This window comes from Propithecus coquereli, unplaced genomic scaffold, assembly GCF_000956105.1.
Source record: "Propithecus coquereli isolate 6110/MARCELLA unplaced genomic scaffold, Pcoq_1.0 Scaffold114, whole genome shotgun sequence".
Taxonomy (NCBI): domain Eukaryota; kingdom Metazoa; phylum Chordata; class Mammalia; order Primates; family Indriidae; genus Propithecus; species Propithecus coquereli.
The window spans coordinates 2,614,814-2,642,035 of NW_012135414.1; the positions used below are offsets into that span (position 1 = coordinate 2,614,814).

General features: G+C 44.7%; 1 protein-coding gene across 2 annotated transcripts in view; it reads right to left on the reverse strand.

Moving 5' to 3' along the window:
- Positions 1-27,222, reverse strand: part of UNC13B (unc-13 homolog B (C. elegans)) — a 218,677-nt gene that overhangs the window by 15,249 nt on the left and 176,206 nt on the right. For both annotated transcript variants that reach the window (XM_012656768.1, XM_012656771.1), the window contains 13 exons: positions 19,190-19,236; positions 16,513-16,591; positions 14,244-14,318; positions 13,537-13,756; positions 10,971-11,198; positions 10,205-10,346; positions 7,751-7,920; positions 7,211-7,326; positions 6,708-6,871; positions 5,927-6,077; positions 4,454-4,522; positions 2,624-2,713; positions 2,144-2,272 (listed from right to left, as the gene is read on the reverse strand). In XM_012656768.1, the coding sequence (XP_012512222.1) occupies positions 2,144-2,272; positions 2,624-2,713; positions 4,454-4,522; positions 5,927-6,077; positions 6,708-6,871; positions 7,211-7,326; positions 7,751-7,920; positions 10,205-10,346; positions 10,971-11,198; positions 13,537-13,756; positions 14,244-14,318; positions 16,513-16,591; positions 19,190-19,236 (1,680 nt within the window). The remainder of the gene's footprint in view (positions 1-2,143; positions 2,273-2,623; positions 2,714-4,453; positions 4,523-5,926; positions 6,078-6,707; positions 6,872-7,210; positions 7,327-7,750; positions 7,921-10,204; positions 10,347-10,970; positions 11,199-13,536; positions 13,757-14,243; positions 14,319-16,512; positions 16,592-19,189; positions 19,237-27,222) is intronic.

Genomic DNA, 27,222 nt, shown 5'->3' on the forward strand with positions numbered 1-27,222 from the left:
GGCACTGTGCTAAGAACTTTACACACATCATCTCATTTAATCCCCACAACAGCTCCATTCTGTAGAAATTTTCTTCACCTTCATTTACAGGTGAAGAGACTGAAGGACACAAGGTTACATGACTTGTCCAAGGTCATGCAGCTATAAATAGTAGAACTAAGATTTGATCCCAGATAGCTGAATCTCAAAGCCTCATACTGTAATTACCCTAATTAAATTGCTTATACTTCCTTAAATTAACATACTCACGCACGATTTTTCCACATGTTCTCCTCCTCCCCTCCAGCCCCTTTCTTTAGCTAATTCCTACTCCTTCCTCAAAATTCAGATTGAACTTAATCTCTTCTAAGAAGTTTCCCCTGACACCCCAGGTCTGGTCAGATGCCCCTCCTCTGGGCTTCTAGAGTACCCTCTGTGAACCTCTGGTATAGACGACCACAACTACAATAAAATGTAGTAACAAAAAAATAATAAAAGTCAATAAATGTAGTAATTTGCCCCCATCTCCACCAAACAATGAGGTCCCTAAAGGCTGAGATGTGTCTTACTCAACTTTACATCTCTAATGCTCTGTTTGTTAAATGAATGGATGGATGAATGAACCAATGACTGAAGGTCAGTAGATGGAAATTTAAAAAGATATCATGGGTTTACTCCAGTGCAAATACTGAGTAAGGAGAAAATGCAATTGAGAAAAAGTAAAAAGCAGGTAGCGAAATACAAAGGCTAAAGAAAGTCCCTGAATAGCTTATAAGCCCTCTTTCAAAGTCTAGTTGATTCTATGCTGGGAAATAAAGACCAGATATTCAAACAGACACCTGCATAGTTGAAAGATCAAAGCTGAGAACAGTGTCTTCCCCCAACCAGAGAAAATCCACAGATGGATGACAGAGGGGCCCAGAATGTAGCAGGTGGAACAAAGGCCTCAGGAAAACCTCCCACAGACTTTAGAACCAATAGAAGTTTTATAAACCTTAAAAGGAGGAAGCCATATTTAAATATATGGCTGGCACAAGAAGTACATTTGGGAGTGAGAAGAGGCAGCATGAACGAGATCTTAGTCTTTACTAAGGTGCTTCTAGGAAGCATTAAAAATGGACATGTTCACCAAAAGATAAATGTCTAAGAGATTTAGGTTGTCCTCCCACCATTTGTTGTCCAAATACTCCTTTCAAGGTCGATCTCAAATGCCCCTTGTTTTATGTAGCTTTTCCCAATATCTGATCAAGAATGACTTCCTCCTCCTTGAATTCCTTCAATCTTATCCCTTTTCCAAGGCTCTTCTAACAGACTGCTTTGATTGGAGTTATGTAAATGCTCGTTAGACTGCAAACTTACTGAAGGAGCACTGTGCTTTCCTCAGACCTGACCTAGAATATTAAACATATATTTGCTGGACTGAAGGGAATCTACTCTAGTAGCAAATTTATGGTCAGCAAGACACTCTTAAGACAGGAACTATAATTGAGTAATTGGAGCCAGAAGGAAGTCCTGGCTTTGAAATGGAGGGTAGAGGAGGAATGATACTATTGGAAGGATCTAGAAAAATGTACTAAGTCATCGGGTATTGGGTTAGGATGCCAGGCTAAACAGGTGAAGTAGCTCAACTTCACAGAAAGATATGGGAAGCCTTGATAGTCAGCTGATGAACAGAACCCAGAAGAACCATGCATTGCCATGAGAAGTAATCAGAGGGAAAAGTTAAACTTCCAAGAGATAGTAGCTGAGAGAGAAAGCTATAGATCTCAGGCAGCCCAGAACTTATAGGAGTCTATATGACTCAGAATAAAATTAACCTTGGGGGAGAAAAAAGCCTCTGGGGGAGACTGAGAATTCCCCTACTCAACCCACAAACTGTGCATGAATTCAGTTTCACTTTCTTCAGCACCAAAGTAAAACTTACTATTGCCATTTCTGTTCAACTCAGGTATGTCTCATCTTGTCTAAGAGTCCCTTTCCATCCACACATTTCCATCCACACATGTCTCATGTGGCCTAGATGGTCCATACTCCACAACTCACTCACCCACAAGAACTTTAAGGACCCTGTCCTGAGCTCCCTTCCACCAGGACCACAGCACAGGAAAGCTGAGGCTCCAAAGAGCCACTGATAGCCGGCCCTACCCAATAGCAAACTTCTTACCAGTTGGTACTGGCGGCTGTATAAGTCATGGCAGTTGTTGAAGATATACTCATATGTAGAGTTCAAACAGGCCTTCACACAATCCTTTACCACCTGGCTGGCTCTTGGAGGGCTTTGCAGTTCTTGTACCTGCCGATTAATGACAGAAATATGGACCCAGGGTCCTGCTTACCTTGGTGGGATATCCTCTTAGCACTCCCCCCCAAACCTACTCTAGATTCCTTCATCCCTTTACAGGTGCCTAGACCTTGCCCCAGTGATGAAACTGCCAGAATAGCTGATGGCGAGAACTTCCAGCCCGCCCTCATTGATCCACGGTCTATGCGCTAAATCAGAAGTAACCCAGGGAAAGGTGTATGGAAACGTAAGCTTAGAGGTGATAGCTCCTGTAGCCTTAGACTCTGCCAAATGATTCTTATTCTCCATGTTCCTGCAGCCAGGTCCCAGCCCAGCACCACCCCAACCCAGTCCACCCCTTACCTTCATCCTGAAGAAAGTAATGCTGGTCAGCAAATCTACTGTGGATTTTAAGTCCTGAAGCCGCTCAGGACTCCCAGCAGGGAAATTATTCTGTTGCAAATCAAGGAAGTGTAAGAAAGGAACAGAGGAATATGAAAACTTTCCCTGCCAAAAGTGATGAAATCAAAAGCTTCCTTACTACTACCCACTAAAATTTTCTCTGGTTGAGCTGGGCAAAAAAAGCTGTAATGTTACAGTTTCCCTCTCTATTTTCTACTGATGCAGAAAGATCCTTGCCAAAAGCAGGGGTTGATACTCCCCAGCCCGGAGAGCAACACATCCTCCCGCTAACCCTACTTCACATGCAATGTGTGAGCATCTGTACAAATGAACACAGACACACACACACACATTTACACATATGCACACTTTTCTTGAATGAAGATTCTTACACCCAAACAGTGAGTTCTTCAAAAGTTACAATCTAACTGTATATCCTGGAATATAAGTGGAGCCACACTATGGACCAAGTGAGATCTAGGACCTGGAGTTTCCTTACAGTAAAGCCCAGCAGATGGCAGAGCTCTGAGCAGAACTGCTTTTGGAGTGAGTTCCTTAGGAACTGCCCACCATCCTTACTTCACTCCCTTTGGCATAAGTGTTAGGAGGAAGCTGCCATGGAGAGCTGAAGGAAGATGCTGAGCCACTCTTCACTTTAATGATTAGTTTCTTAAATCTGCAAATGGCTACTTATATGCCAAAGATAAGATATACAGTCAACTCTCCATTACTCGTGCAAATGGAGGGCACTCGAAGTGCAGATAATTAAAACTTCACTTCTTTTTGACTTTGAGGTTGTTTTTATACTTACTTTTTAATGTGCGTATATTGCCTGTTCTGGAAATTCACAACACTTTAAAGCAAGTAATGAAGCCATTCTAAGATCTAACTTAGGAGGAACTAAGAAACTGCCCATTGCCTTATCCTGCCCCATCCCAGGTATCCACCCTCCTACCACACCTATTTCCTCCCTCCATACTAGGAATGGACATGACCTCTGATCCAAATTACTTGCCCAAGCCAAGCTACTCTCTGCCCCTCCAGCCAGATTCTCATGCCTCCCTTGGAAAATGAGGAAAGTATAGAAAAATGCAAAAAGGAAATGTAGTTAAGTATTTAATTTTTAAAAAGGGAATTTCTGGGCCGGGCGTGGTGGCTCACGCCTGTAATTCTAGCTCTCTGGGAGGCCGAGGAGGGCGGATTGTTTGAGTTCAGGAGTTCGAAACCAGCCTGAGCAAGAGCGAGACCCCATCTCTACTAAAAATAGAAAGAAATTAATTGGACAACTAAAAATATATAGAAAAATTAGCCGAGCATGGTGGCGCATGCCTGTAGTCCCAGCTACCCGGGAGGCTGAGGAAGGAGGATCACTTGAGCCCAGGAGTTTGAGGTTGCTGTGAGCTAGGCTGACGCCACAGCACTCACTCTAGCCTGGGCAAAAGAGTGAGACTCTGTCTCAAAAAAAAAAAAAAAAAAAAGGGAATTTCTGGAAGAGATTATTCTTAGGAAACTCCGTAATGACAATGTCATCAGAGTAATAATAGAGTGGCAAGAGAAGGGCTGGAAAGCCATCTGTCTAGAAAAAGTAGCCATAGCTGCTGCTATTTATAAACTGCATGGTCCTTGGAGTTAGGAGAGCCACAGGTGTCAGTAGCATTGGCCATTCAGATGCGTGTGAGGACACAGGCTGATTTCCCCTGCCTTCAATCCTTATAGTCAAGATTGGCCTACAGTCTCCCTAGACTGAGCTTGATGTCTATTATCCCACCCCACAGTCATATCTTCACTCACCCTGTACATAGACAGGTCGATCCTCAGTGAGTTGTGTAGCTGGTCCAGCAGTTTTACAAATCTCTCTTTCTGAAGGTGAGAAACAAATAATGGGGAAGAAAGAGAGAACCTGTGTCTGAGTCCCCTAAACCACAGCAGAAACAGAACCACCTCTGGGTGAGTAGGAAAGGGTGGGGAGGAGACATCAGGTTGGAGACACATTCTGTCCCATCCCTGCCTATGGGAAGAACAACAAACAAAGTAAAGGAAAAATGGGCAGGCAGTCCCTGTTCCATCACATTCTGGCTCTGTCTCAGACTAGGGAATCTTCTCACGCTGACAAGGGGAAAGCCAAGTCCTTGGGAGAAGAAACGGTTCTTTCCGTACAAGAATCAACAGGACATGGCCAGTGCATCTCTATTCCTTTGGAACTATAACTCATCTTAGTCAATAAAAGGAAACTCCAAACACATTCTCCAACTGCTCCTGAGTATGAGGTCTCCTAACTTATCTTGGGGTAGCTCACAACAGTTATATAGCCACAGTCCAGCAGTGATGATGGGAGGGAAAAATAGTGATGCATTCAAAAGATGATCAGGCAGACATGAGGGGGTCCCTCTTTAAACCACGTTCCACATAATTTCCCTTAGTGTATACTTTTTAAATATTAAAATAGCTGATTTTCATAGAAAAAGTGTAATTAAATGTGGAATCATGTTCCTGTAGGGTGTTGGCTTAGCACTCCCAGAACTTATATATTGACTACATCATTAGATATTAAGTCACTATATAATGAGACAAGACAGAATGGAACAGATATTTGACTGGTTTAATCAATTACATTAATTCATCTAAAGAAAGACTATCAATAAAAAAAAAGTGATTAGCCAAAAAACAAGGCTTAGAGGCTCAGTGGATTGGGAGAATATCAGTAATTTTATCCCTAAAATGGTAATCCTTGTGGTGGGTCAGAAATATTTCATCCAGTTTATATCAAATTTATGTCAGGTGACATTCTGAGTAATGACTCAACTTCTCAGTACCTTAACACCAGGAAGGGCACAACTTGGATAGGGAAAACAGTCCAGACACTAGAAAAGGGATAGGTTCAGGTACACACTGGCATCCTCACTTAGACATCAGTCTCAAATGAACTTAAGTGGTATGAGAGAGACATGTCACAGAGAGACTGAAGAGATTAAGAAAGTCCCATCTGTGGACCTGCAAGACTGAAGAACATGGTAACTTGACCGTGTTGTTGGCCTAGAGAGGTTCTGCCTTAGCCCAGGTGGCACTCTCCCCAAACCACAGTGGTGCTATTCTACCTTCTCTCATTTATACGTGTCTGAGGAGAGTCTACACACCCATAAGGAAACAAGGTTCATTTATAAAGGTGGTAGCTAACTGAATTTTATGCACATTGATCAACTCTAGAAAAATCAAACTTTATTAATTGATAACAAATGGGTACATATGTGTTTACATGACACTCACCCCAAAGTTGGAGGCTGCAAAGCGATCAGATGCAGAGACATTGGTAGAAGCAGTTGTGTGGGCATAGTAGGCATTGATGTTGGCCAGTAAGGTGCTCATCACTGCTGGCACACCAGGACACATGTACTTGGATGACAAACACGCAAAGTGCCTGAAAAACACAGCATCCTCAGCCTCAGAGACTCTTCAGGGCTTGCAGCAAAAGCCAAGTAGGAACTCAGTAAAAGTTTGTGGAATAAATGGAGCACAGCCAGGGTAATTGCTGCCCTCTGCTTTCCCAGGGCTGCGTCCTGTGCACAGCTCTAGGGACAGCCTCACCGATGGATGGGCTACCCAGTTTCTCATACCAGTCAGGAATTCCTGTTAGAGGAGTCTTAGTCGACTCCATACATGACTGCTCTCCCTACAGTTTAGTGTCCTAACTCCTAGGCCAGTCTAGGTCAGCTAGTCTGTCACGAACACATGTCCATGAGCACGTATGCCCTGTCTGCTCAGGCCTGTGATGTCTGGACAGGTTTGTCCTTGCATCCCCTCCCATGCCCTTTTCCCTTCCTATCGCTGAACTCTGGAATATCTTTTCCATGAGCTACTGACAAAAACACTCCCTTTCTACACAGACCCTCTTTACCCTGGGGCACAGACCCGTCCCACCCAGCTCAGAGAGGAAAGTAAGGAATCACTGCATGCTATCCCACTAAGGACCTGTTCACCACGTCAGTTTGCCTTCTTTAGCCACCCCAAGGATTAGTAGCCACTTCCCAGAGCCCCAGAGGAGCCTCACGTCATGGCTTGATATATGGACTCGATGCCATAGCGCATGGCAAATTCATCCACAATTTCTTGGGCTGTCTCATCAAAGTACACCTTCCATGCATCGTCTCCTCGAGCCTCAGGGATCCGGACCCCTCCACTGTCCTGAATGTCTGTGAGGTAATGGAAAAGGTTCTGCAGGAGACAGAGCAGAGCAAAGAAAAGGGTTAAAAACATGAAAAACAAAAAAAAAAACCTGGTGGTAAAGCCCAGCAGAGTGTGAATAGGGTTCCACAGAAATTCTGTCCTTTAGTCACTACTCAGTTTCTTCTGTGGCCCCAGTAGGCTGTTCTCACATTAGCAGAAGAGAACCATGTCTGGGTTCAGTCACTTGGGCTGTCCAGGTAGCACGGTGAGCCCAGGATAAAATTAAAAACAGGCCCTGGACCTTCACCCCCCTAGCAATCCTACTTATAGCCAAAGGCCCTTCCCAACCCTGCTTTCCCACCTGCCTCCTACCAAGGGCTGGCTCACCTCATGGAGACACGTATACTGCACGTGATATGGGGCTACCTTCTCCTCCCCCTTGATCTCCACACTGATTTGCAGTCGGATAGCCCCCGAGACGGCTGACTTGTCTGTCCTCTTCTCTAGAAAGGAAAGACGACCAGGGATTGACACCAATGCAATGAGACAGTATGGGCAGCCCCACCCCGGCTCAGCCCGGGGAAAAGGCGGCGCTGACCCTATCGGGTGAACCCACTCCAGTGACAACATATTCCACAAAGACCCCTGAACTGGCTGGGTGGGAGAACAGGCGTGGCCAGGGGGCCAAAGGCACTAAGGATTAGAGAGCCGTCTGAAAATGAAGAATGTTCAGCCAGAGTGAGTCCCAGCCACCACCACTCCTCTGTCCCCCATCCCTATCCACAGTCAGTTCTTTGCCAGTAAGACAGGTTCTGTTCAGAGGTATGCTCTGGAGATTGAGTGGTGGATTTGGTAGATGGGAATATTCCCCAGTCCCCTTTCACACTCTCCCCTTTTCAGTAACCTTCTCTGGTTCAGAGTCCTCACCCAGGTTGTACCAGACGTCCATTTCACCACTTAGTGTCCGAACTTCAATGATGGTTTGGCCAAGGAAATCATCGGACTCTCGCTTTAGCCGCTGCTTTACTCTCGACTTGATGTCATCATCCTCATCCCACACACGTACCTTAATGCGGTCAGAAGAGTTGTGGCACTCGCTGTGGGAGAATTAGGCAGGCTCTGTTAGGGACAGACCCAGTAGCACCTACTCGTATTACTTCTAATTCCCTCCCCAAAGCTCCATCAACTGCACTTGAGGCCTGGAATAGGAAGAGAAGGAGTCAGAGAACAGAGATACTAAAGTTCCAAGCCAGTCAGGCTATTCCAGCAAATGGCTCTTCATTCCTGAGCCTAAGTGGCTCTACATACTCTTATCAGTCCTTACCACCCTGGAACAAAGGGCAGGGTGGGAGGAGGAGTAATTAGGGTCAATTCTGACTTCTTATGCAGCTAGCTATATAGCAACACCAACAGGAAAACAGCTAGACATGTCCTGGGGCCCCTGGAAGCAACTGCTAGCTCCCTCCTCGGAATCCAAGATACAATGTGAGTAAAGATGCTAGATATGTTCATGGTCGGTCCATCTGGTCACACCTCCTTCGTTTTCTATCTAACCCCACATCTGCCTAACTATGTGCTTGGTGAACTTCTATCATCCTTTAATACCCCATTGAATTATCATCTCCATTATGGGGTTTGCTTTGGAGAAGGGAGTTTTCCCAGGTCCCTCCTCATGCATTCTTCCCCAACAGTTGCCTTCTGGGTCCTGTTGCCTTACCCAAAAGTTATACTCAGCAGAATTTGCTGTTCCTTTCTCTATGTTCTTACAATACCTTTCCATATTCCACTAAAATATTATAACTATTGCTCTACTGAAAAATAATAGACAAATCAATGACCAGCTTCTTGAAGCCAGGGATTGTCCTATTCATTTTTAGATACATAGTATCACGTATGGTGTCTCGTACGTAGTAGGAGTTTAATAAAAGTGGGCAATAGGCCAGGCACGGTGGCTCATGCCTGTAATCCTAGCACTTTAGGAGGCTGAGGAGGGAGGACTGCTTGAGGTCAGGAGTTTGAGAAGCAACACAGTGAGACCCCGCCTCTACAAAAAAGAGAAAAATTAGCTGGGCATGGTGGCACACGTCTGTAGTCCCAGCTATTTAGGAGGCTGAGGCAGGAGGATCACTTGAGCCCAGGAGTTTGAGGCCGCAGTGAGCTATGATCACACCACTGCACTCCAGCCTGGGTAACAGAATGAGACCTGCCTCAAAAAAAAAAAAAAAAAAAAGGACATCTGCACTTACGTGTTTATCTTAGCATGATTCACAATTGCAAAGATATGGAACCAACCTAAGTGCCCACCAACTGATGTGTGGATAAAGAAAATGTGATATATATATATGTCTGTCATGGAATACTACTCAGCCATCAAAAAGAATGAAACAATGTATTGCAGCAACTTGGATGGAACTGGAGGTCATTATTCTAAGTGAAATAACCCAGGAACAAAAAACCAAATACTGCATGTTCTCACTTGTAAGTGGGAGCTAAGCAATGGATATGTATGGTCACACAGAGTGACTTAATGGATGTTGGAGACTTAGAAGGGGGAGGATGGAAGGGTGAGAGTGAGGTACAGGATAAAAAAATTACCTATTGGATACAATGTACATGTACACTATCCAGGTGACAGGTATATTAAAAGCCTACACTTCTCTACTATGCAATTAATCCATATAACAAAAAACTACTTGTATCACCTAAATCTATTTAAATTTTTAAAAAGTGGGCAAAACTCTGCAGCCTTCTGGATCCTTGAGCGCAGCCTTTTGACCCAAAGTTCCGCCCCCTGGGGGAAGGGGTGACAAAGCATCTGGATTCTCCAGATATTAGTCCAAGTCCTAGGCTAGAGTTTGCCATTTTAACAACTATTCCTTACTGTCATAAGAAACAGTTTGTAGGAAAGTGAGATAATGGAAATAAGAGTGGGGTGGAAGCTGAGGCAGGAAGAAAAATTTCCCTTAAGGGAGACGGAAACTTCTCCAGACCCCAGATTTCGTAGGACAAGGACATTCTTTCCCCACTCCTTTAAGAGCCTAACCTTAGCAGGACTGGGGGGTATGATAGGGTGGACAGTCCCTGGTTCTGTCACTGAGAAGTAGTAAAATCTTTCTAATGCTAGAAAAAGCAGGATGGGGTGCCCTGGGGCCCCTTTAATAGCCCTAGCTAAGACAGGGCTTGGGTAAAGTCACCCTGTTATGATAGCCCATGAGCAGAAACCCAGAGAAAGAATGGCTGCTGCCCAAGTAAAGCATGTGAGAAATGGGTTTTCTCCACTGCCCTTGCTTAATCTTAGGGCTCAAGCCCAGAACAGCAGGATGCAATGCTGCTTCCAAAACAAACACAGTCCCAGGTAAGACAAAGCCCTCTGTGACTTACAAATGGAACTTCTCCTCCCAAACAGGATTCAAGTTTCCAAAAATGGTCTTGGTGCGCTTCTTGGTTTTGCCGACTTGCACAGTAACATAAGGGTCACTGGATCCTGTTTTGTCCTTGGCTTGTAGGCCCTGCGCACACACGACTGCAACCCAAGCACATGTAGGAGGCTTCACAGTATACTTTAGAGTAGGTGAGAAACTACTCTCCATAACACTACTCATGTGTGCTCTCCATCTTAGAGCAGCCTATCTATGCTCCTTGCACAGGAACCCTAATCTCATTCCTCCATATATATCCTTAGTCCTGGGCACCAGCCTTTCCCTCAAAGCCTAGCCCAAGAATCCCACCTCCCCACCTGAGCCCTAACTGACACTTGTACACATTGCCCCTTACAACCTCTGATACATGCACTCTTCAGTGCCACCCACCCAGTTCGTAAACCACTGTTTAACTGTTCTCTGGTCTCCTGCCCATCCCCAACCCCCACTCCCAGCTCTTGTAATATCAAACTGTTAACCAAGTATATCGTGTCAGGTTGTTACCAAATCCTTGTATTATGGTTCATATTGTTTGCAGGTGCCAGTCTTGCCTCTCCCAGCACCAGGGTCTAGGTGAGGAGGAGTGATGAATAATGAGGCTTTCCTCTTCCCCTCATTTCTATCTTCCTTCTCCCCAATCCCTTACTCACTCTCACTCAAGATGTTTCTTCCCCAGGATCCTCCCCACAGCCCAGGCCTTCGTGACCCTCAAACTTTGGCCTGCTCACCAGTGATGGTAATCTTGGCCGACCATTTGGAGGTGCCATCCAGGACACTCTGCTTCACTGTTTTCATCTGCTGCACATGGGCAACTTTGCTCACTGTGAAGACATCCCGGATAACTTCAAAGATCTCTGGCTTATTTCGCTCTCGGATCTTCATGCGGTCCTTCATGGCCATGATAATGTTCTGGGTCCGGTCCTCAGCTCCATGTTTAGAGCTCTTTTCTGCAGCCCCTAAAGGACAGCCAGAGATGGAAAGTAGGAATAAGCAACAAGCCGCCTACCAGACACCTACCAGAACAGGTTGAGCTAAGGAACAGGGCCTGAGAGAGGCCATGGAACAGTGGGAGAAGCTTAGGGAGACTGGGATATCTCTGGGAAAAATTAACACTGTGGGGCCTGCTGCCTGGCCAGCGGAGTTTAAATGCAACTCAGAGGGTAGCAAAATCTTGATAGTTGTTATAGGAGCTCATTATACTTTCTATTTAGACATATGTTGAAATTTTTCATCAGCTGTCCAACTTTAAAGTCAAAATATCCCCAATGGGTATCTCAGTTATCAGGGAGGGGTAGTGGGTGGGTACAGCAATAGCATGAATCTCATCCAACTGCCAAGCATGATACAAATGCCAGAATTTGTCACATAGTTGGGTTCTGCTCTATGGCTCTAGTGCCTTTAATCTCAGAAAATAGTGTGGTATGGTGAGAAAAGTATGGCCTTTGGTGTCAGACAGACTTGGATTTAAATCCTGGCTCCAGCACTCCTAGCTTAGTGAACTGGTTTGTTCTAAGAGGAGATAATGGTGCTTATCTCTCAGGGTTGTAATAAGCATTATTTTAGATAGCATATGTAAAGCATCTAGCCCAGGGCCTGGCAGTAGCAGGTACTTAATAAATGGTCACTACTGTTGTTACAACCATCGTTATTACCCTGACAGGGTTAAAGGCCATCTTCACGAGCTGTGGCCCCACCTAGCTCATGTCAGAGGCCAGCAGGCTTTCCCTGTTGCCCAAGGATCATGGCAGAACACAGGCTTCTCCAGTGTATTTCACCAACTAGGCTTCTCAGAAGAGCAGCTGGGGCCCCATCCTTCCTATACTGGCCCAATAGACTGATCTCCTCTGTCTGCAGTCCCCAAAGGTTTAGGCCTTTACTCTAAAAACTCAGAGCAAAAAGTAAAGGCCAACATCTGCATTCTAACCCTAGGAGCTTGGGAAGCTGGGTTTTCTGTCCAAGGAGGCCCATAGGGCATTTCATTTCAATGTGTGCTTCACAGAAGGCTTAGGCAGATGTTCTCTGATAAATGGAAAATGACCCAGGCTGCAACCTGCTCTTGCCATTTAGCATATCCCAGGCAAGGTGCTACTTCCTTGGACTGGGACCTCTGAAAGGCCCCTGAGGAAAAGTCAGACACCCTGGCAGCACTTTTCAGAAGGCTTCCAGCAAGCAGCCTGTGAGCCAGCCTGGTTGCTAGTGCTCAGCAATTAAAGCAAGGCCTCTGGCACCTGTGCTTGCCACCCCCCATGATGGGTTTGGGCAAAGTCATCACTGGCGTTTGTCTTCAGACAGTTTTTTCAGAACCTCATTTCTTTTGTTGACTCTGTCCTATCTGTCTCTTCATGTACTACAGACATCCCACTGGCATTAATCTAGGGCTCTTCAAAGAAGTACATTTTAAGTGAATAATTCCTCGAGGGCTCTCCCTGGGCCCCTTTTACGTCATATTTCTCCTTGGGATAATGAAGTGCTTGTGAGTCTTAAGGGGACCTTCCTTTCTCCTACCACAATCTTTAAAGCTTTCATTGTTATAGTTTGGCTCTGGGTAATACCTGGGCGATCTGGAGGGCAAGAGAATATTTTTCTATCTCCCCCACCCCTGCTGTGCCTGAGGTCCAGCTACAGTGAGTGCGAGCCCAGCACTACCCCCTCCTCTGAGAGGAACTTGCTACTTTTCCTGCTCCTATTCTCCCCACTCCATCATGGCAACACAAGTCACATATTTAGCCAGTACCCTGGGAGTCTGGCACAATGTCCTCCCAGACCTCTGCTCAATCCATTGGAAATTTCTATTCCTGGAACTATCATCTAAAAGCTCCATCTATAAGCAGGGAATAAATGCTGCCTTCCCTGGGTCCTTGAGTCTAAACCTCAGGAAGTTCCTCTGTGAGGCCTGGAACCTCACAGAACCCACTTTCTCTCATTAGTTTCAGTCTCTGATTAAACATGCTCTTGTCATTTGGGCAATAAGGCTACTGTGGTATATACAGTATCCAAGCTCAGCCTCTGGGATCAACTGAATCCTGGAGGAGACTCTAGGTCCACCAGAAGGCCACAGAAAGCTCAAAGAATTTTTCCTAAAAGGTGCTTAAAAGGGTAGTATAAGACTTGGTATTTAGAAAGGCAATGCCCCTTGATTCAAGAGCCTACCTGGTCTGAAAAGGAAAGGGCTTCAGAATCAGGTGGAGTGCAGGAATGACAGTTCAACCATCCCAGCTCTTTGCTGCAACCTGTTTTGGAGAGACCCTGCCCTGCTTCCCCTGCTTCCCCCCACTCATCCCATAGGGCACTCACGCTGTAGGCAGTCAGCATTGAGCAGGTCCTGGCACTTCTCGTGGCACTTGACTCCACACTCACTGCAGCGCATGCCCTGCCGGGCAATGCCCCAGAGCAGGCCTTCACACTCATAGCAGTAAGTTGGGGTAGTGGCTGTCCAGACCTCAAAGTTGTGGGGTGTGGTACACGAGATGGGGTAGATTAAGGCCTGCAGGGTTTTCTTATACACATGGGATTTCTGAAAGACACATACCCTCCCATCAGCCATCAGCAACTTTAGGATTCTGCTGTGAGATGCCAGAATTGAAACTCTGTGGCACAATCAGGACCCTGTTTTCTCTTCTGCCAATGGAGAAGACACTATCCTGGTCCAGCCCATATTCCAGCCAAGGAGAAAGAAGCCCCCAATATAGTGCACTCTTGGTAGTCCAACACAGGTTGGACCTGATGCTGGGTCTGAGCCTTATTCCAGCATTCACATTTTTTAGGGAAACAGAGGGTAGCAGGCTCACCATAAAACCCTTAGTTCAGTGGTTACACCCTTCAACTTGAGATGGGCTTACCCTCTGATCTGGACTATTGTGAAGTATGAAAAACTGAGACCTGATATTACCTGTTTCATCAACGATGTGGGCCCAGCATTCTTGAATTCCCAGTCAGTATGGCTATAGAGTTGATCACCAGTCCTGGGGCCATGGACTCCTGAAAGCCCACAGATCACTTACCAGCTCTTCATCCTTGAGAGAGGTGCGTGTAGCCATTGCAGAAGTAATCCCTGCCTTCCGGGACTGGACCAGTGACTGTGAGAGAAGACCTATGGTTAGCCCTGGCTACCACCAAGGGCTGGCAAAGTCCTGGGGAGGGAGTTTCAGAGACCAAAGCTATTTGATTATAGCTTACTATAGTGCTTTTCTCTCTATTTTTACTATCACTCACAGGGGCTTTTCTGGGCAACAGTGTCCCAAGTTAAAATGCAAAACCCAATGCCCTCGGGGGACTGTTCTAGCAATGTTAGAACAGGACTTCCTTCAGGATAGCTATCATCCAAGGAATTTCTCATTCTCTTACTATTCTTAGGTGTCCTACTCCAGAGAACTCCTCATTTATAGGAAGGCAAAGGAAAATGAAAAGCTTAGAATTATAGTAGGATATAGATCATTAAGAGTAAGAGATACACAACTGTAGAGTCACATTCAAGAATCATTACTGAAAACAATGATTCCATGCTAACCTCTATACCGTTGTACCTCCCCACCCTATACCCACTGAATCCCTGGATGGCTATAGAGGCCAGTAGCCGGAACAAACAGTGCACTTAGCAAGTAAAAGGGGCCATGTAGCCACAGGCCAATCAAGCAGGGCAGGGAGTTAAGTCTGAGAGCTGGGGCTGCCCCGCTAGCCAGGCTCTTGTGTAGAGGGACCTAATTGCTAAGCCCAAGCTTTACGGGCAGCCCCTAGAGAAGCATATGGTTTCCCTATGGCAGAGGACATTGGGCAGACAGAAGTCATAATATCAACTTAAGCAGGGGGGACAGCCAGGAAGGGCCCAAGTGATTTGGGAAATGGACTTTTAGAGAGGATGGCAAAGGGCTCTGGAGACACTCACCATAGCCTGCGCAGAGGAGAGCAGAGAAAGGAACAACATGATGTTAAAGCCCCCTGAGGGCATGTAAACTTTCAGAGGCAACTGAGAGGTTCTTCCCTGTAGTCCAAAGTAGGGAACATATCCCAACCCTCTCTGCCTCTACCCAACAAAAACTGTTTTCAACCCAGACAGTTGTCCAGGGCTCAGGGTCTAGAGCTTCTGCTGTAAGGGACATGATGTCGTAAAGTAAAAGATAGGCAAGAGCAACAGACAGAGGAGGGAAAGCAGGAAATGAACTAGATACTTTCTGGTTGGCAAGAAGGGAGAGGGGATGAGAAAAAGGTAGAAAGAGAAGAAAGAGGAGATGGGAGACAATAAAGGGAGGAAAGAAGATATTAAAGAAGAGATGACATCAGAATTTATCTTCAACCAGCTAGATGAAGAGCTGGTGGAAGAAGAGGTACATTGGAAAGGAGGAAAAAGAGAAAGAAGATGCACAATGGTTGGAAATAAAGGCAGGAAAGAAACAATGAACAGAAAATGGCAAATGATACTTCTATTCATCCAACTGAGGGAGAACTAGTGGGGGAAAAAGAGAACAGAGAATGGAGAAGAGGGGAGAGGAGTGGATAGGAAAAACACTAGACAGGGCGGAAAAAAGAAGAAAACAGGAGGAGAAAATGGTAATAAAAATGGTTCAAGTCTTACTAAACTCTTACACATTATACCTGGTTTTAGAGCTCTGGGACTCCAAGAGAGCCTGGACCCACTCTACCCCCACTACCCAAAAGGCTACAGAAAATTCCTTGAGCTGATCCTGCCTCAGAAAGTATGACCCAGAATGGGAGCTTCTGGTCATCTTGGAGGTCCTGAAACCAGTTTTAACTCCTAAACCTGTTCCAATTCAATTCCCCAAATTTTTATCATTGCCTCTCAATGCCAGACACTAGGTTACAGAGATAGTCTAGAAAGCCTATGTCTTGGGAGGAGACTTTCACTTGACTTCTAAGAAGGGGCTGAATTCCAGTCATGTTTATACCACACTAAGCTCAATGATCTAGGTCAAAGACTAGGGGCAGTTTCCATTGTAGGTCATAAGAGGAGGCTGTAGAGATATCTACAGGAGCTAGATACCTAGAGGAAGACACAAGTCCTGCTTTGAGGGCCCAGGTCACAAATGTTCTAGGTAGGAGCTTGAGCTAATGAAGAACTCAGGGCTCTAACTAGGGAGTGAGAGAGAACAAAGTCCCACTGAACCCATCACTAAGTCTCAATAAGGCTTTAAATGATTGATCATCAGACCAATATGAGTCACTAAATGGACCCCTTCCAATCCTGACAGCTTGCCAAGGCCCAATGGGGGATATCCCAAGGCTACTGCCTAAGCCTGCACAGGAGTCGTCACTCACCAGATCACTGACAAGTGGCAGCGGCTTCTTTCTGCGTAGATCTGGCATGCTGTCAATGCCATAGAGCCCTCCAGCTGGCCTAAGGAGAAAAGAAAATATGTCAGGAACTTCAGTCCTGCTTTGAATTACTGGCAGGTCCAGTGTTCCATTCTCCTTGTTTTCCCTCTCCTCACAGGAAGATGAACTGACCTCCACTACGTGCCTTTGAGAGGGGCAAGGAAGACAGAAGTGAGGGAAAAAAAGCCATGGGATGGTGCACAGTGGAATCTGCTCTCAGAGTACCCCTCAGTGTCTGCTGTGGTTTTAGCCAAGGGATGAGAGCTCTTTTATCCCACAGTGACAGCTGAAGGCACCTCTGTTTATTCGAAGGTGCTTGTACTCTGTAAGGCAAGGTGGGAATCGGTGGTTAAGAGGGCTCCTTCCCACACTCAGGCCAGAGACACTGCTCCACAGGTAAGTGTTGACTGGGCTGTGCCAGCACAGAGCCCACAGGATTGGCTCTACAGGAAGAGCCTACAGCCCTGGTGAGGCATGTAAAGGGAAACCTTCTCTATCCAAGAATGAGTCACCAGTTCTGGCTACCCAAGCCTTCCAAAGAAAAAGCATCTCCAGGGAGAGAGGAGCTCTCATAATCAAATGGAGGCAGGGGAGGTGGAATGAAGGACTTCCAAAAGAGCATTTAGGGGAAGAAAAAACCCTACACCATTTAGGAAGGAAACAGCAAAGTCACTGAGAGTCCAACCTAGCCCTATGGACAAATCAACAGAGACCAGGAAAAAAATAAAGCTAGAACAACTGGAGCTGTCTAGAACTTTTATTCCTTTTCCACATTTATTAATTTTGGTATTCTTTGCCTGTTCTTTCATAATAAAATGAAATAAAAACAAAGGATGTCCCCAAAAGAACATATGTCTTATGTTGAGATAACCTGGATTTTAGCTCCAATTCTTCTACTAAGTCACCATATGTCCTCTGCCAAAATTCCTTCCTCTCTTTGGGCCTTGGTGTTACTTCTATAAAATGAGGTGGATGCGCTACAAAATCTTTCTGGTCTTAATGAAAACAACTCATGTACTTGGTTTTAATGAGAGTAATGAGGTGGGGAAGGTAGGATAGCTGGGTTGTATACCACAGCTGATCTAAAGAGAGAAATGTCCCAAATGAAGTAGCAGGTACTTCCAGCTACACAGGCAAAGAATGAAGCCACAAACTGGGTCAAGGACAGGAGTTGGAACATATGCTAATTTCTTTCTTTCTTTTTTCTTTTTAAAGAGGAATTTATTTTCTCACAGTTCTGAAGGCTAAAAATCTGAAATCACGATGTCAGCAGGGCCATGTTGTCTCTGAAGGCTCTAGGAGAGAATCCTTCCTTGCCTCTCTCCTAGCTTCTGGCAGTTGCTGGCAACCCTTGACATTCCTTAGCTTGCAGCTACATCATTCCCGTCTCTGCCTCTGTCTTCACATGTCTCTTGCCTCTGTAATAGGCTGATTTCTAATAAACCAGCTCCCTGAGCATAGGCAGTCAGCTTTGTTTTTAATGAGATTACCAAGCCTAAGGAAGTTCTAAATTTATGACAGCTTCCAAGGACCAAGCTGAAAGAAAGGAAGGAAGACAACAGGGAATTCTTTAGAAAACCTCCGCATGGCTCCATTTAAAAATAGTCTGGATATGTTCCATTGGCATGTATGTATTTTACAATCATTAGAAGAAAAAACTACAGCTCACTGAAGAAGCAACTTGCGCCAAAAGTTTATAGCTAATTCTAAAAACTATAATATGTACCACTTAACCCAAGAAATTTTTTGCAACATAAATGATCTTTTGATAAAAACTGGGGTAACTCATTCTCATGATTGACTCTTGATTAAAAGAAGACAAATCACAAGGAAATGCAAAATGTAAAAATGTAGTCGATAATCTATCTGATCCTTCTTCTTCCCTGGCCAGAGTGAGAGGAGGCAGCTACTGAGAATGTTGGCACCAGAAGCCTTTGTAGGGAAAGGGAGAAGGAAGGTCCCAAGGTCCTAACTGGCAATGTGTGGGGGAGTAGGGTGTCAGGAGGCACTTAAACTCTGTTTTCTCCTAAGAACAGTCAGTTACAGGCAGCAGTTGAGCAGCTTAAAATGACTCTCCGGTGCAATCACATGAGTCTAAAACTGACATACAAGCAGCACAGAGGGAACACACAGAGTTCGGAAAGGATGCTACTATGTCTTAACTAGAGTGGAATGGAATAAGTAGGTGACTCACAACAGCTAAAGCAGGACTGAGCCCAGGGAGTAATCGAATCAGCTACACCATCGACAATGGAATGGAAAGAAAATGTTTCCAAACATAGAGGAATGAGGAAATTTGAAAAATATCTATCTAAAGAATGTATCACCACTATGATGCAATGAATCAGAAATTACAGAGGCAAGGATAGGGGAGCCCCAAAGCTCCCTACCCTGCCTCAGGGGAACTACTCTGCAAAACTCCCTCTTCTACAAGCCCTGAGGAATCAATCAGCACAGTTTGTTCCTCTGCCCCTGAGAACCAACCAGCCTACAGTGGAACCTCTTCCTTCCCCAAGATCGAGGTTATGAAGCTGTCTCCCCTGCTTCCCAGGGGAAAAGCTAAAAGCAGGGAGAGAGAGAACATATAAAATCCATAGAAACTTTGCAGGGAATCACTTACCCTTCTGGGAGCCACTGAGGCAGAGAGGGGTCACCATCATGTGCAATCTTTAAAAAGAGATAGAAAAAAGGTTAGATCCTGGGAAAGATGGGAGACTGCCTATACGCTGGGAAGTGGGCAGTAGAGTAGGAAGCCCAGAACAGTGCAGGTGACATAGCCAGCCTGATGTCTAAGCCAATGCCCTAGTCAGCCAGGGCAACAAGCAGGCTGCTGAAATGAACAGTACTTATCTCCCTAGTGAATAGAAAGGATATAAGGCCAAGCTCACTGAGGTCCCAGGGCTAAGGTCCACTGGAATAGAAGAACTCACATCTCCCTTATATGAGCCATTGGTACAGGTAGCAGTGAACCAAGCCCAGGAGAAGGACCCACTTAGGCTTCTAGGCAAAAGGACAACTTCATATACGGTCCAGTCTTTTTACAGCTATATTACTAAACTTTCTTGGCTGCCCCAGAGTCAGACCTGGTCTTTCTGGATTCCCATCTTATCTTGTGGTTTGATTTAGCTTGGGTGCCTGGAACCCCTGACGCACTGACACTGGGTACACATGTATGATTACACTGATACTGAATCTGCTCTCTACATTTAATAAGCTGTATATAACAAGAGAACCCAGGGCAGATTAGACACTTGGATTATGATTCTGGTGAATTTTACAGGCCCTAGAATGAGAAGTTAAAAATTTAGATGCCAAATAATTCAGGGAAGGAACAGTTCAAAAAATACTTTTTAAACAAAAACCAAACCAAAACAAACAAACAATAAAAAAAAGCCAATTCTTTAAGCAGCGTGCAGAGAAGAAAGAGTTCCAAAGCTGCCAGGGATCTCCAGAGAACCCAATGGTACATGGTTTTCAGGCACAAGAAACCTAGTGCTAACAGGTCTGGGGCTTCCCTCCTTGTCCTCCTCCATCCCCAACAATTTCCCTGCCTCCTAACTATCCTGGAGCAAATGGGCTCCAGAAGGGAGGCAGAAGAAAGCTGCTTTGAACAGGGAATGATGTTTTGGGAGGGCTACAAAGGTGGGAGAAGTTATGGATAGAATGAGGCTAGACAAAGTAGAATAGGGAGAGATAGGACAGGGCTAACAAGTGATGGAAAAATGAGCAAGAATAACCTTCAATCTGCAGTAGGCACAGATGAACTTTGGATTGAAGACCCTTCTCAGGTTGTCCATATTTTAAACAAGCCTATCTGCCTACTGCCCACAGCCCCCATTCTATGTCGTCTGCCTCCTATCCTTGTTCCATGGGTAGGATAATATTGGTAATGGGAGGGCCAGGCCCAAAAGGCAGCCAGAGTGGCTGAGGCAAAAGACAACGGGAACTGTACAAGAAACAATAGTGGGTGGGAAATAATGGAAAAACTGCAAGTCTCCTAAGATCGTGGGCCAGGGTAGGTGTTAGGGGAGCCCATCCCTAAATCCCCAGATCCTACCAACTTATGCTCCTTTTGGAAATGGCCACTATATTGAGCAGATTCTTATTTATTACTCAGAATTAGATATTTGCCAGAAATCAGTGGCTTAAGGAAACAAAGTCACAAAAAGTCTTTGGGAGCCAGGCTCAGATCATACACATTTCCTGTGCTCAGATGGGACAACATGTCTGCAGAAGCCTGCACACACAGCACAGAACATGTACACACACTGCACTGAAGGAGAGCACGAGAGTGGGAAGAGGTCTAGACAAAGTACCTACAGGAGGTGTATTTATAGATACAACTTGTGCCTGCAGGAAACACAAGGTGAGCATGGATCTTGTGCTTCAGAATGGCTTCAGAATATGCACACGAACTCATTTGGGGAGGATTCATGGTGTTCTCTAGGGCCCAAATAACAGGCAAAGCAAATCCTCAGTCTTCAAGAGACAGAGCTTACAGGCACAGAGCATTAGTATACTATGCATTCACATGGCTTGGAGGAACCACACAACAGGTCTATAGAAGCTTGTGCTCAGAGAAAGGTCAGGAAGCCTGCTCACAGCACAAAGCATATTCACACTTAGGGCCCCAGGTAAGAGGCGCAAGATGCCTGTCCTGCTCTCAAATACAAAGTATGCATGCATGCTGGGCTCAGCCAGGGTTTATAGCATATGCCAGAATTTGCAGCAACAGTAGAAAATGGACACACATTGAGCAGAGTAGAAGAGGAGGGCAATCGGTGCCTGGAGGAGTCAGACTGAGTATAAGTGTAAGCACACACATGCTACAATGAATGTGCACCCGTGCTGGCACACATACATTCTCACACTGTGCTCCAGGGATGTCTGTGGGAGCACACGCAAGCACGGAGCATGCACACAAACTGCTTTCCAGAAAAATAGACCCTGCGTGAGCCAGTGCTCAGAGGCACAGATCATGTGCACACATGTACACGGGCACACATACACAGTGCTCAGGGGAGGTGGAGGATAAACAATAAAAAGGGCCCAAAGGCCAGAGGCACAACCTGAAGGGCTCCTCGCTTTCCTTCTGCAAGGAGAGAAAGAGCAGAAAAAAAAGGGCAGAAAGGTTAGTAGATTCAGTCCTATAGCAGGGAACCCAAAGAAAATGCCAGTTAAACCCCAATGGACACAGAGGAGAGGGAGAGAGGTCCTCTGGGCAGTTCACAGGGCCCAGCTGACTGACTCCCAGAAATCCTTATGGCCTGTATTCCTTGGCCCTGCTTTTCAGTTTGGAACACCCCAAATTCTACCTGGGGATTCCAGTCATCCTTTTCCCTTTTCCAAAGTGGCCTGCATCCAGGGTCAGGCCACTTTGGAAAAGATGGTCCAATAAGACCAGCTTTGTTACCAAGAACCACTCCAACAGGTTATCCAAGTGGGCTGAACACAGAGTATCTTCCTCAGAAGCCATATGAGCTTACTCTGGATCTGTATAAGTCCTCAAACCCCAAAGGCCTCGTGGCTGAGCCCTTTCCAATTTACAATGCAGGCTTGGCCATGCATTTGCCCAGCGAGCCCAGGCCTGTTTTCCCAGACCCTAAATTAAGTTAGGCCAGGATAAGGCCTGGAGTTGGGGCCAGGACCAGGATGCTGAACGGCTACAGGTCCAGGGGAATCAAATAGCTGCTGCCCTAACAGAAGTCACAGTGATCTGGATAATAAAACCACAACTGCAATCCCAAGCCTGATTATTTACCATATCCGGAACAATACTCCAAAGGAAACTGACACTTCCAGAAGGACCCACGCAAGCCACAACAGGGTAAGAATAAGGCCCAGAGGTTACTCCTTTCCTATCTGTCAGAGACTACACTGCCTTCTAGGCCACATATGGACAGGGCCACAGGCTTCCTTCTCTAAGGAAAGTCCATCTGCCTGGGTCCATCAGCTCCCTTTCACTTTCTTTTCCCTCCCTTTTAAAGATCCACTGATATCACAAGTAGAAGGGAGAATCCAAGACTCTAATTCACAAGTTCCTAATTTTCAAGCTATGATTCAATAGGTCACTTGTCCTGACAGAAGAATGAATTCAGGACTAGGAATCCTCCAAAACAGTGCAGCTCCAGGAAGTTGGGTGAGATGAGAAAGACAATTCCTGGAATGAGGACATCTCTCTTCTACATCTATATCCCACCTCCCCCAGAACACTCTGCTCCCTTTGAATAAGAAAATTAGGCAAGGAACACTTTAATTGACCCTATGACTCAAATTGGAAATGTTTCTCTCTTTCTCCACTATCTTACATACATTCTATATACCATGTCAAAGTTATTTTGATTGTATCCTTCTGTTCTCTCCAAATTTCCCCATGTGTAAAGAATAAAACCCAATCCATTGACAAGGCCATCCAGGCAATCCGTGATCTGACTGCAGTCCACCAATTCTCCTCCCCACCCCCTTTCCAGACCCCATATACACTTCCTATAATCTAATTACCTTTTGTTTCCCAAAGAGGTCACATATTCAAAGCTGCACATATTTATTTGCTTATTGTGTTCCATCAGCCTGAAACAGCACCTGACTCCTTCTTCCCATAGAGAAAAACCCCATTCCTCCCCCAAAGCACAGCTTTGGGAAGCCTTTCCTGATGCCCACTCAAGCAAATCAATGGCTCCCCTAGTGCACCTATGTTCATCCTTCTCATTGATATTTAATATATCATGCCTTGATAAATCCCACCACTGTACAGATGAGAACCACAGAAAATAGATGCAGATTTTTAATCTTGATGGAGCTCTCGGTGTCACCTGACAAGTCTCTCCCACTTTACTAGTCAGTGCCCTCTTCTACTTTTCAAAGTAGTTACACCTAACATTCAGACGCCTACTTTACCCCAAAACATTAACAGCTGGCTACTGCATCTCATCTAGCTATCCCAGACTTAGTTCAAATTCAACATGTCCAAACACGAACCTCGTATCTTCTACCTCTAAACTCCTCCTCCTCTCTATTTCTGAGATCTGAGACCCTCAGCCAGACACCACTGGATCCCTCCCTCTCCCCATCCCATCCCTATCCAGTCAGTCACCCAGCCCTGTATCTTCTACCTCCCAAATACCTTTGGCATCCATTCCTGCCTCTCCATTTCAAACTGCCACCCTCATCATTTCTTATCTGGACTATAGCAAGAGATTTCAAACTGACCTCTCTGCCACTAGCCTTGCTCCTCTCCAATTCATATTCCACATTTTCTATTTCAAAATTCTGATCACACTTTTTCTTTGCTTAATTACATCAATGGCTCCCCATTCCTAATTGTAGCAGGTAAGGTGCTTCAACAGTTGCACTTCCCCTACTATTCTATTTTACATTCCCTTCCACTCCTTCTCACGTGGCCTGTATTCAGGTATCACTGAGCACTGTCCATCACATTTGAGACTGCATACCTGCCTTCCATACCTCTTGCATCTACTAGGTGGGCTCAGACTCATTCTTTAAGACTTAGCTCAAGTATTAATGCCTCTGTGAAATTTCTTTATCTGCCTTCCCCCAAAGGGCAGAATTAGGTGCCTCTCCACTATGTGCCATAATACGCATCCTTCTATGTGCTTCCCCCCAATATAGTATGTTGTCAATACTATGTTTCATTGTAGTTGTCTGTATAAAACACCTCCCTTTATACTACTTCTTGTGAACTATGGACTTCTTGAAAATTTCTTGTGAGCAAGGATTCTGTGAACTTCTTGAGTGAAGGATTATATATTATTTCACCTTTGTAGCCCGAGATTAGCACATCTCCTAGCATTTGCATGTAGTAAAAGGAACCTGCAATTTTCTGAACTTAGAAAACAATAGCTTTTCTAAGTGTCTCTTGCCCAGTACCAGAGAAGATATAGGTCTCTTAGTCAGTAGCCTATACCATTTTCTCCAGACCCTGAGCAAATGCTATACTAGCTAGTCAGTCTGTCCCATCCATTGGATAAATATTTTTTAAAAATATCTTTTCTTTTTAAGAATCAAACTTTTTGTGCTTCCTAACTTCCTAAAATGCCATAGGATTCTTCCACTCAGATTTAGTTTGCAGTTAAGTTATAACTGTCTATAGAACGATTGCTTTGCAGGAAAATCCCTAAGCCCTAAGAATGATCTCACTCTTCCAGACAGTCCATTTTATGTGGAAGTGACATACCTTCTCACCACTACTTCCCCCAATATGCCCAATAGAACAATCTTAATTCCACTGCACTTGAGAGTCAAAATATTTGAGGTGCTCAACTTATTTGAACCTATTTTTCCTTACTTTAAAAAAAAATAGATAAAAACAGCTATCTCCCAGGGTTATTGCAAGGATTCATTTCTTCAACCAAATACTTATTACGAACCTCCTGCACACTAGGCACTGTTCTCAGTGCTGGTGATATAGCAGTGAATGAAATACTCCCCTGATCCTAAGCAGTTTTCATTCTAGGAGGAGAAGCAGACAATAAATGATGATGATGATGATGATGATAGTACCTTACACTAACTAAACACTTATTTTGTATCTGGCATTTTATTTGAGTAAGCTCATTTATTGCTCACAGCTCCATTGGGCAAATACTATTATGATCTCTACTTTTTTTGTTGATTAAACTAAAGATCAGAGAGGTTAAGAGACTTGGTTAAAGTCACAGTAAATTTTGGCAAAGCCAAAATTCAAAACAGGCATCTGGTTCCAGGGTCTCCTCTCTCCTCCTCAGAAAATAAACAAACAAACAGTGTCACACATGATAGGGGCTCTACTGAAAAATTCAAGTAAGGGAAAAAGATAATGACCCCTAATGATGGTGTTAGACTTGTTATTAAAAATTTATGAAAGCGCTCACTTTGGCAGCACATATACTAAAACTGGAATGATACAGAGAAGATTAGCATGGCCCCTGCACAGTATTTTTTGAAAATCTACCTAACGGGTACAATGAACACTATCTGGGTTATGGGCACAATTATAACCCTGACTCAAGCATAACAAAATCGATATATGTAACCAAGAACATTTGTACCCCTGTAATATTTCAAAATTTTAAAAAATTATGAAAGACATTATTTCATTGCTTTTTATGGCTGAGTGTACTCCATGGTGTATGTATGTGTGTGTGTGTATATATATATATCTACTACATTTTCTTTATCCACTTATCAGTTGATGGGCACTTATATTGATTCCATATATTTGCAAATGTGAATTGTGTCACAATAAACATTCAGGTACATGTTGCAGCAACTTGATGGAACCGGAGACCATTATCCTAAGTGAAGTATCTCAGAAATGGAAAAACAAATACCACATGCTCTCACCTGCAAATGAGAGCTAAACAAGAGATATATATGGTCATAAAGCAGTATAATGGACATTAAAAACTAAGAAGGGGGGAGAGTAGGAGGGAGGTGAGGGATAAAAATCTACCTATTGGGTACAATGTACCCTATTCTGGTGACAGATACACTGAAAGCCCTGACTTTAGCATTATACAGTTCATCATGCAACAAAAAACACTTGTACCCCCCAAATCTATTGAAATAAAAAAAATTTATGAAAAGTTGTCAGGAAGCTTCATTGATAAGGTAACATCTAAGCAGAGACCCAAAGGAAATGAGTAAAGAAGCCATTTAAAGTTCCAGGAGAAAAGTATTTCAGAACATACAGTAAGTGCAAAGCCTGCGGTGAGAGCATAATTTCTGTGGGAAACAGCTAGTTTCCAATAAAATGCCACTTCAAACAGGACTCTACAGACCTTTATCAGAACTTTAGTTTTCATTCTGCATGAGAAGAAAGTCACTGAGCAGAGAAGTGATATGACTCTGCTGCAGGGAGAAGAGACTAGACTGTAGACGGACGAGGGTAGAAGCAGGGAGACCAGTTAGACTACTGCGATAATCCAGATGGGGGAAAAATGTGGCTTAGACAAGGATAATAGTGGTGGGGGTAGAGGTAGCAGTGATTCAGAATATTTTTCAAAGATGGAGGAGGCAGAATTTACTAATGGATTGGCTGTGGGTTGTGAGGGAAAAGGGAAAGTCAAGAATGACTCTATGGATTTGGGCCTGAGTAGCTGCAAGAATGGATATACCATTGACTGGTAAGAAAGACGAGGATAAGCGGTTTGGCAGGGGCTTGGGCAGAAGGCTCAGGAGTTTGGTTTTGGATATATCAAATCTGAGATGCCTATTTACATCCAAATGGGGATGTCAAATAGATGTAGAGGCTGGTATTCATGGAAGATGTCTAGGCTGGAGATATAAATCTGGGAATGCTTATGCAGCTGATGAGATTGAAAGATTATCACCTCAGAAATATGACTAGAAAGAAGTAGTCAAGATTGAATCCTGGGATGCTGCAAGGTTGGGGAGATGAGCAGCAAGGATGACTGAGAAGGAATGGCCAATAATGTTGGTAGAAAATCAAGACAGAGAGGTGTTCTGGAAGCCAAGTGAAGAAAGTATTTAAAAAAGGAATTGGCTGCACGCAGTGGCTCATGTCTGTAATCCTAGCACTCTGGGAGGCCGAGGTGAGAGGATCACTTGAGGTCAGGAGTCTGAGACCAGCCTCAGCAAGAGCGAGACCTCATCTCTACTAAAAAATAGACAAAAATAGAAAAAATTAGCCAG